At 31.8% G+C, this 10,596-nt stretch overlaps 1 protein-coding gene across 1 annotated transcript; it reads left to right on the forward strand.

The window, feature by feature from the left end:
* The first annotated feature begins 4,416 nt into the window (after positions 1-4,416).
* Positions 4,417-6,645, forward strand: LOC133311820 (heavy metal-associated isoprenylated plant protein 37). Its single transcript, XM_061512928.1, has 3 exons — positions 4,417-4,510; positions 4,698-4,773; positions 5,455-6,645. Exons 1-3 carry the CDS (start codon positions 4,472-4,474, stop codon positions 6,504-6,506), a joined length of 1,167 nt encoding a protein of 388 aa, XP_061368912.1. The 5' UTR covers positions 4,417-4,471; the 3' UTR covers positions 6,507-6,645.
* Positions 6,646-10,596: the final 3,951 nt, after the last annotated feature.

The following is a 10,596-nucleotide window of genomic DNA, read 5'->3' on the forward strand; positions in this document are numbered from 1 at the left end:
GGGGGGGGGGGTGTTCGACATTTAAATTTTTTCATTAGTAAATATTTTTTTTAATTATGTATCTAGAGTTAAAAATAGAAATTTGAAATAAATTATTTAATTAACATTATCTTTATCATCAATTATTCAAGAAAATTAATTTTATTTACAATTCATTAATGTTTATCTTAAAATGATATTTAAGCAAAATTAAAATTTTAAAAATTAATAATCATAAAATTATTATAACAGTTCCAACTTATAAATTAGATCGTGTTGTTAAAGTTGGGTCATATCAACATAAATTATGTCACCTGATTTTTTTTACTATGATTTTAGTAACTTAAATCATATATTTTATTAAGTTGTTCCAATCATTTCACTATTGTCTAATTTAACAAAACTAATCTGAGTAAATAATCAAACTAATTGGGAAAGATATAATATCAGTTACATTCAAAGTTTATAAACATATATTCTTTCAATTAAATTAGTCCTTAAATGTTCATTGCATTGATTAAATTAAAATTCGACGTGAAATCTATTTTGACTGGCAAAGTACATATTGGAAAAACAAAAGACCTAATTTCCATTATTTTAAGGTTATCTTGATTATTTAAATCATAATCCAATTCACCGATTACCTCGCCTTCCTTCCTTTTACATCTCGTCTCATTCAGACAATAAGTTCATCTATCAAATCTTGTCACACAAAGTAGCAATTCCACTCTCATTGGAGAAAATTCAATTTTACTGCGTTGATGTATACTAGCAAGTCATTAATTTCATGTTACATGGGATTCATTTGTTGGTCACCACATCCAAAGTAACTGGCTATGATGTTTCAACTACATTCCTCAATCATATTCTTGTAGAAAATCATTTGTAAATATCATTACCCCGAGTGCTCCAATCAAATGACAAACAAGTCGTGACAACGCTAGCATTCATAGCGAATAATTTGCCTCAGACAATGGTAGCAAAGCAAGGATTGTCAACTGCGACAAAGGTACAGCGAAGCTCTTCATTGATCATTCATTACTTTTGTTTGTAGTATCGAAACGAGTGTAGTCATGATCCACAAGGCAAATGATTAATAAAACTCAATTTTAGTAGGGACAAGACCAACTAGTTCGAGATTCATGGATTCCATTCAGAGGTGGCGCATATCGCTAATTGATTAATCTGCAATATCTCCTAAAGTCTGTAAATTCCATTCTGAGCCCAAGTTTTGTCCACATTTCTTTAAAACAATTTGTTCGCTCGATCGGTGTTTAAGAATAATGGACAATTGTATTAGGGAATAAATAGAATTACATCTTTTACAATTGGTGATACAAACATAAATAAACCTTTCAAACTTCATAAAATGACAGAATAATTGTTACGGAGTGATATGATTTAATATAATATGTATAGAAAGTAAAATCGAAAAAAAATTACCGGAAAATTGGAAAAAAATTCTGAAATCCTTTTATCCTTTATATCTATAAATACGTGAAATGAACAATTTGAAAAGACACGTCAATTCGGTGGACACATTTTCAACATTTTATTTAAAGTTATACTTACTATTTCTTATTATCAAATTTTAGCGATTGATTTTTGTAATTTAACGATAATAATTTATTGAATTATATAATATAATTCAATAAATTATAATTTTCAAAAAATTATAATCGTTAGATTGACAGCGATTATAATTTGACAATAAAAAAGAGAGGTAGTAAATATAACATATTCCTTAAAGATCACATCCACGTAGAGATATGATCAACTTACACCAGTATATGAATAATCTGCCCCTATATATATGTGTGTATGAAAAACTACTCTCATGTAATATGAGAGTGTTTTTATCTCCAACCGACCCATAAAAATTCGTGACACTTTTTTGTAAATGACGGGCCTATCACATATGTATGTAACATGAGAGATCTTATCTCATACTTCATGAGATTATATGAGCCCTATATATATAGAGTTTGATGTTTCTCATAAGATAATTTTATCTCTTACACATATATAAAAATAAGTGGAGTCATATTTTCTTTTTTTCTCTCTTCTTTGAGTATAGGAGACAAATTTATCTTCTACAATATAAGAAACAGTAAACTTATATATATACATAGGGTAAAGTGTGTGTCATTTTAAAGGATGTAAAGTTGTGTCATTTTAAGAGAGGGAGAAAGAGATAGATAAAGGAGGAGAGAGAGTTGACAAAAAAAATAAAAAGTGTGGGTCTCACCTCTTTGTGAGAGTGAAATGATATAAGTTGTGTAATTTAAAAGGATAAACACTTTTCTCATATATATATATATATAGGAAAAAACATTTTTCAAGCTGCTTGAAACAAATATATCTCCGGCCACCCCAAAATTACGTCGTTTTGATTATTTATTTTCTTATATATATTGATTCACCTTTGAATGATTATGATTCCTATTTTCTCTCTCTTTCTTTATCACCACTGATCCATCTTTATACGGTTATGATTTAGTAGCAGGAGATAAATCCATCTTTATACGGTTATGATTTAGTAGCAGGAGATAACTTTATCTCCGGCAACTTGAGAAATGATAAGCCCATATATATATATATATATATATATATATATATATATATATATATAGGAATTTATATTTCCGCAGTTGTTGTACGTGCAACAATCGGATACCTGTCATATATATATATATATATATATATATATATATATATATATTTAAAATTAGGGAATCATAACACTACACATGTCGTTGTTGTACGTAAAGCGGCTGCAGAAATGATTTTATCATTTATATATGGGAAAACATTTTCTCATGTCGTAGGAGAGTTGTTTTCTCCTACTAGTGACCCTTCGATTTTCGTATAATATTTTATTTTGCTTTTTTATTTTTTTAATAGATGTGGCCTATATAAGATGTGTCTACAACATGAGAAAATTTCCTCCTACCTCCGAAACCCTTTATATGTATATATATATATATATATATATATATATATGTATATATAATAAATACAATTTCTCCTAAAATTTTCAATCCCATTGCTTAAAAAAAAATGGAGATTTTTGTGCTAAGAAAACTGTACATTGCCTTACCACAATTTTTTAAGGGAAATATTATTCTCCTTTTACATGAGGTAACTTATCTCATTTTCTCTCACATCGATTTTCGCACCCCACTTTTTTCTTCTTTTTCTTTTTTCTTGTAATTGTGGGACCCACCTATTTTCTCTCTACCACATAAGATAATTATCTTATGTGGAAGGAGATTAATAAAACCCATTTTTTAATAATGATTTTTAAACTTATTTAACATTTTTTTGAATTTATTCTCCTTATGCAACACAGTAAGATTTTGTTCTCCTGCACATACATCATAATTCCCACGGCCACTTTTCCTTCTCTTTTTTTTCCATCTCTCCTAGCGGGTCCCACCTGTATTGAGTGTATAGGAAAAAATTCTATTTTTATGCAACGTAAGAAAATCTCATATTTTTTATGGTTTTTGAAAAATTTAAAGATGATTTCGTTTCTAAAAGTGAAAAAAATTTTAAGGTTGGTCACTTTTTTTCATTTCTATCTTTTTTTTTTTCCTCCTCAATTATTTTTTTATTTTTATTTTGGGAAAAGACTATCATGTATCATGGCCACAAAAAAACTTATCCTAAAAATGAAGGGTTATAGTTGAGAAAAAATGCCACTCCAAAAGTCATACTCAACCTTAGTTTAAAAAGTTAGTTTCAAATCCTCATGCTTACAACCAGTTTACTATTTTTGCTTCGAAATTACATGGTTGATCTCATATTACATATGGTCTCACAAGCAGCCATGAACCATGTGGATATTTTATATAAAAATACATAAATAAAAGTTTAAAAAATGAACCAGTAAAATGATAGTTTGAAATATCACGAGAAATGGTAAAAAAGAGTACATTGAGATGTGACAAATGGTACAGAGTATGAATTCGGCATGTCAAGTCGCTGTTTTTCTTTTATTGTTTTCCCTCAATATTTAACGTTAAATCACATCATTTCAGAATTCAGAGCAATCCCGCATTTCTCTCTCTTTACCTTTTTACTCTTTCAATTTTCTGTCTGACTTTTTTATATCTCCTTCTCTCTCTCTCGCTGAATTTTTTTTGTTATATTCTATAATGGGTGCTTTCTACAGTTTTTCTTGGCGTTTAGCTTGCATTCTTGATGTTCCCTTTTATTATTTTAAATTATGTTCAAGCCCCATGTGCCTTTTTTTTGTTTGCTTTTGAGAACTGGTTGAGACTTGAGAGAGTATGTAAGAAGAGTAGTTACTAGTTACTTACTACTTACTAGCTAGCACAAACATAGAGAGAGAAAGTAGAATCTATAAGTTATATAGAAACTCACATGCACCTTTCTTTTACCACTTGCTTGAGCTTATTTTTTCGTGTTGCAAACAGAGTGAGAGAGAAAAGAGGGAGCCTGTTTCGTTCCAAACAGCACTGAAGAAATGACTAAAGAAGAAGACTTTAAGCTCCTTAAAATCCAGGTCTTTCTACCCTTATCCATCCATCACATGCTGCTTTCTGTCTTTTAAGAACCTTTCTTTTCGTTTATGGTTTTATTTTAATTTTGTTTTCTTTGAACACAGCAAAGTTGGGTATTGGTCTTTTCCTGAAGAATCTTTCTGTTTTCTTTTGTTGTTTGCTTTGTTTCTTCTCATTTTCATCTTACAGACTTGTGTTCTCAAAGTGAACATTCACTGTGATGGGTGTAAGCAGAAAGTGAAGAAACTCCTTCAGAGAATTGAAGGTCCTCACTTTCTTTTCATATCTCTCGTTTACCATTTCCTGTCTTGTCCTCACTATTCACTCACTTTGCTCTCATTATACTCATTCTTGTCTACATTATCTTTACCTTGCCATGTTTTCATGAGGAGTAAATGTACGGAAGAGAAAAGATTGGGTAAATTTTTCTTAGATGGAAATCAAAGTATAGTACATTCATGATATAAGAATCATACTCAAATTTAGTGTGGTAACATTATTTACTCACATTAAAAAGGTTTCCTTTCGTAAGTTATGGGAGTTGAATGAAAAAAATTAAAAAAAACTATATTGCCTATTCAGAACTGATTTGCTTCTTTAAGCAGACAGAGCGCATGAATGGGAAGTTAGGCTTTTAGTTTGGTATTTGGAACTTGTAGCAGTTTTCTTAATAAATGTCCTTGTTTGACTTCTAATGTACCATATGGATAATGTGAAGTAATTCATAAAAAATATTGAGGAGACTTTGTCAGATAAGAGATATAACAACAACAATTAGGCTTCCAAGTAATTTTCCCCATGGAAGAAAATATCACTTTGGAGTGCTCTTTGAAGTGGGAAGCATAACATATTTCTACTTCCTGGAAGGTGGATATAAGATTCTCGAGTTTATCTATTAATTTATTGCCATGCTTGGAGTTGATATTTTTGGTCACTTGTTCTTTAGGTGTTTACCAAGTTCAAATAGATGCAGAACAGCAGAAAGTAACAGTTTCAGGTAGTGTGGATTCTGCAACTTTGATCAAGAAACTGGTCAGAGCTGGTAAATATGCTGAGCTCTGGTCTCAGAAATCAAATCAGAACCAAAAGCAGAAGAACAACAGTGCCAAAGATGACAAGAACAAAGGGCAAAAGCAAGGACTGGTGAAGGGGCTTGAGGCTTTCAAAAATCAGCAGAAATTTCCTGCTGTTAGTTCTGAAGAGGATGATGACTACTACGACTATGATGATGACGAAGATGATGAAGATGAAGAGATGCGGTTCATCAGGGAGAAAGCCAATCAACTGCACTTGCTCAGGCAGCAAGCAGCTGCTGAGGCAAATAATGTGAAAAAAGGTATTGGAGCCATTTCTGCAGTTTCCAACAATGGTAAGATGAACAACAATGCTGGCAATGCCAATGGTGGCAAGAAAGGAGGCCCAAATCAGAATATGGGAATGAAGGACATCCCTGGTGGGCTTGATCAGAAAACCTTAGCAGCTTTGAAATTGAACAATGCCCACTTGGGTGGTGAAACCCTCAATCTTGGAGAAGCCAAAAGGGCAAATGACATTGGAGCTATGATGAGTTTAGCTGGGTTTAATGGGAATGGTGCTAATGTAGGTAGTGCTACTGTTCTTGGGGGAAATTCCAATGGTTTCGGAGGTTTTCCTGTTCAGTCCAACAATATGATTCCTGGATCATCAAATGGTGGTTTTGCTACAGGCCAATATCCATCATCTATGCCAATGAACATGAATGGCTTCAACAACCATCCATCCCCATCACCATATATGATGAACATGAACATGCAGGCAAGGCAAGCCATGCAGCAACAACAACCCCAGATGATGTATCACAGGTCCCCTTTTATTCCTCCTAATACTGGCTATTACCACAGTCATAACTATAGCCCTGCAAATTACTCTTACGCCTACCCTAGTTATCCCGGGGATGATCACTCTGCTGCACACATGTTCAGTGATGACAATACTAGCAGCAGCTGTTCTATAATGTAACAATAGATTGTAGAGCTAAAATGTGAAAAAAAAAAAAGCAAGAAAGGAACAAAGCATGTTGGTTTGACCTTAAAAGTAGTCCCATTTACCAAGCTAGTATAGCGTTTGACTGTAATTTGGTGGGGGAAGATGAATGTGTTAGGGATGGGTGTGTGAGTGAATCATATCAGTGTACTGTGTAGTGGTTGAGATGATGTATGCCTTTGTTTTAAAAAAAATGTCTTTGTTTGTTCTTCTGTCTCATAACTGGCTTCATGTGTGTAGTAGTATATGATTTATGTATTAATCCTATTTCCTAACTTTTTTCTGGCTGAATAAAGTATCATGCATCTAAGAAAATATATATATTATTCAAACCTAACTTTTAGGGTTTGAGGGACATAATGGATGGGTGTCCTGTTATTTATATTGGATATAGGACATTCTCGAAATAGAGAAGGTGACACAAGTTGCTGTTTTCTGTGCACAGAGACATGATGACTCTGTGTGTCTAGGAACAGTTGGGTTGACAATGTGCATCGCTGTGAATATTGTATTATTATGCAGGTTAGGTGGATACGCACGCGTATGTCACGTGTGTATTCCTGCAGTGCTGTAACCGACAGGACCACATTGCAACTTGAAGCTGGTGATATATAATATATGTACTAGTATGCTAATTATACACATATGATGCTGATAGCCCCGCCAGCCAGTATATTATAGTTGTCACAAAGCACATGCACTATGTTTATGGTTCTTATCCAAAGAGAAATTTAAAAACTGAACATTGTAGGCTTTTTCTAATAAGGAAAAGGAACTCAGAAAGGTTGAAGCAGACTATTTAGAACTGCTACTTTTTAGCACTCCCTATGGCCTATGCTTTCATTTATATACCTCGTTCTCATCAATTCTAAGGGAAAATTGATTATGTTTTTAAGTTTAAACTTTTTTCGAAGGAGATAGCCATTCATCTAAATGAAAAATAAGCAGTTTTATTCATATTCATAAATTAAAATAACATTCACCTATAATTATCTTTGTGAAAGTACCTTTTAAATTATGTGTGCGTCTTTGGAGCAAACTGCGTATATAAAAAGGCAAAGAAATGAAGGCTGTGTAACTTTTAAGATGATCATTGAGCGTTTAATACCTTCATTATTGTTCATTCTAGATGATAAAGATGTCTAGTCCAAAGCTAATAGATCGATATTGGATCGAGTTCCTTTTTTAAGGTATCTATATAGTAAATACCATGAGATGACAGATCACTGTACACAACTGATAACGACATTAGCCAAAGGGGCTGCACAGTGACAGTATATATGTTCGAGAGATATTAGGTCATAGTTTTACCTTTTATTTATGGGTTTTCGTTTTATCCTTTAACATAACACAACAAACTTTCCTACACTCACAACATTTTGTGGGGCCCACACTTTTTAAAACAAAAAAATAAATAAAAAATTAAGGCACGCAAAACGAATCTCTATAACATTACACAATCACTTTTTCTACAACATAACTCTTATAAAACCCTTTATTTATAGAGTTTTACCCGTGGATATATGAATTATGGGTCATCTATTCATAAGCTCAAATATCTTCTTGCAATTGGTGTTTGTTGGACTTTTAGATATATGAGCTTTATATAGGTCCGTAATAATTATGAATACTCTTACATATGTTTTATAAATATGAAATTTCTTAATTTAAAAACGAAACCTTTTTCTTTTCTAATCTTTATCGAAACATATTACAAACACTTAAATCTCATTATGATGTGATGAGTATAATTATTATTGGAAAAAAAAAAAAAACTAAAAGGGACAAAGGGCACAAGGGCCATCTTGTCTTGTAAGCAAAACACAAGCGCCAAGACAAACAGAATCTAGGAGCAATAAATAATGAATAGAATGTTATGTCTACAAATGTGGTTGCCAGCAAATTCAACTTAACAGGTATAAAGTCGAGTAGATAGAGGCTCACAGACAGTCAAACACACACTCACATACCCTTATTTATTTTTTACTATTCAAGCCTTATTCAGGAGCCGAAGGACAATAATGTCATGGGAAGAATACACTTTTTCCATTCTCGGCAGAACTGTTCATAACCTCCAAACATTTGAATATTGTCATATAGATAAAATACCTACCTTATTCAAATCCTTATGCTTATTTATTGGTAGTCCGGCTAATTAATATATCAACTACGCAAACTACTTCATAAATGACCACGCATGCATCATATAAATTTATTTATTTTTGCTCTATCTTTCCTCTACGCAGTCATTTTTTAATAAGAGAGGAATCACTCTCAATTAAGAAGAGTGCATTGTTACTTAACTCACATTACAGAGATTTGAGCCAGCGAAAATGATAAATATCGAACAGTGATCCAGCTGAAAATGTCTTTCAAAATGATATTACACAAAAAAACCTATAATTGACTTAAAGGACAGAGGAGAGAGAGAGAGAATACGTGTTTTCGAAGATAGGTGCTTTAAAAAGAGAAAATTGCGTTCTGGGAATGTGACAACGTAATAGATTGACAGTGTGTTTTAATATGTTTTTTTTGAGAAAAATCCGTTTATAATTTTTTTATATAAATTATATTAAATATGATCGGTTATATACTCTTGATTGAAGTATGATTGGTCATACTTAGTGTAATTTGTAAAAAAAAACTTATAAATATAACATTTTCCTATATTTTTATATGATCTTTTCGTTAAAAGGAAAGTAAAACTTAGAGAAAAATTAACTTTGTAGATTTTGGAATATTTTAAAGTGAGCTCATTTTAATATATATATATATATATATAGGGGCAGAATATTCTTACACTGGTGTAAGAGTTAGAAGTCTTACACTCAATCTTGATCATTGATCCACTTGTATCCAATGACTCACATTACTAAAAAATTTGAGCCCTTAGATATAAATGTGATTAACGGATAAGATTAAGAGTGTAACTTACACTGGTGTAAAATAATCCTAACCCATATATATATATTTATTGGGGTCAGTCAGTCAGTATCTTGAAAATGTGCCTTCAACTTATAAATTTCGTGCAATTATCATAACGATTTGGAAACAAATTCTGCATTTATCTATTTTCCTTTCTGGCATGTGTAATAAAAAATAAAATAAAACATTTACCACTCAAAATTCAAAAGATTTCAGAAATCAAACTAAAAAAAAACAAAGAGGGGTATGCTAGATTGGGCCCTTTTGGATGAGCTTTTTTTCAGTCAGAAATTATTTTTTCTTCCCAAAAAAAGAACTTTTTTTTAAGTGCATTTGGATGCTACTTTTAAAAAAAGCAAAAGTCATAAAAAAGCCAAAAATCTCCTTTTCTCAAAAGCTAAAAATTTTAGCTTCTCAAAAAAGCAAAAGTTAAAAACCAATTTTTTTTTTCAAAAAATAATTTTTATAAAAAATTTAAATAGTTTTAACTTTTATAAAAAGCACTTTTAAAATAAGCAGAGTATAAAAGTAACTTTTTTTAGAATCCAATCCAAACACGCTCTAAGAGTTCCAGTTTTCCTTCAAATCATCTTAACCGTTTAGATGAGTATTTTACATTGAAAGTTGAGAAGTGCAGATACATGCCACGAGCTTGTGGCATGGATGCCACTTGCGACGCCAAAGAAAGATCCTTATCCGAATAAGACACCAAATAGCTACAGTAAATAAACCAAAATGAAATTCACCTCTACATCATAACAATGCTTGTCTAATTGTCTATAATATATTTTCTGCAGCTCTCTTAGTAAATTACAAGACTGATGGAAACTTATCAAGCCATTTCATTGGCTTATGAAGAAAACAGAGTGAAGAAACAAAGATAAGACGACAGCATACGTGGCTAATTTCCATGTACTAATCCTCTACTATAGTTTCTGCATTCTGGTTTTGAAGCATTGCCACAGGACTCAGCCAAGATAAAACATTATTTAAATGATAGCACATCTTTCATAGTATGTAGCAAATGATATGCTCCCATCACATGCTGGATGACATGGCAGCTGAATACGAAAGACAAGGTTGATGAAGTCAACTAAAATGCCAAGAATCATTCAAAAACAATATTTATTGTTCCTTTACT

The sequence above is a fragment of the Gastrolobium bilobum genome, unplaced genomic scaffold (genome assembly GCF_033153095.1).
Source record: "Gastrolobium bilobum isolate Gb01-03AN ecotype WA unplaced genomic scaffold, APGP_CSIRO_Gbil_v1 utg14709, whole genome shotgun sequence".
In the NCBI taxonomy this organism is placed as follows: Eukaryota; Viridiplantae; Streptophyta; class Magnoliopsida; order Fabales; family Fabaceae; genus Gastrolobium; species Gastrolobium bilobum.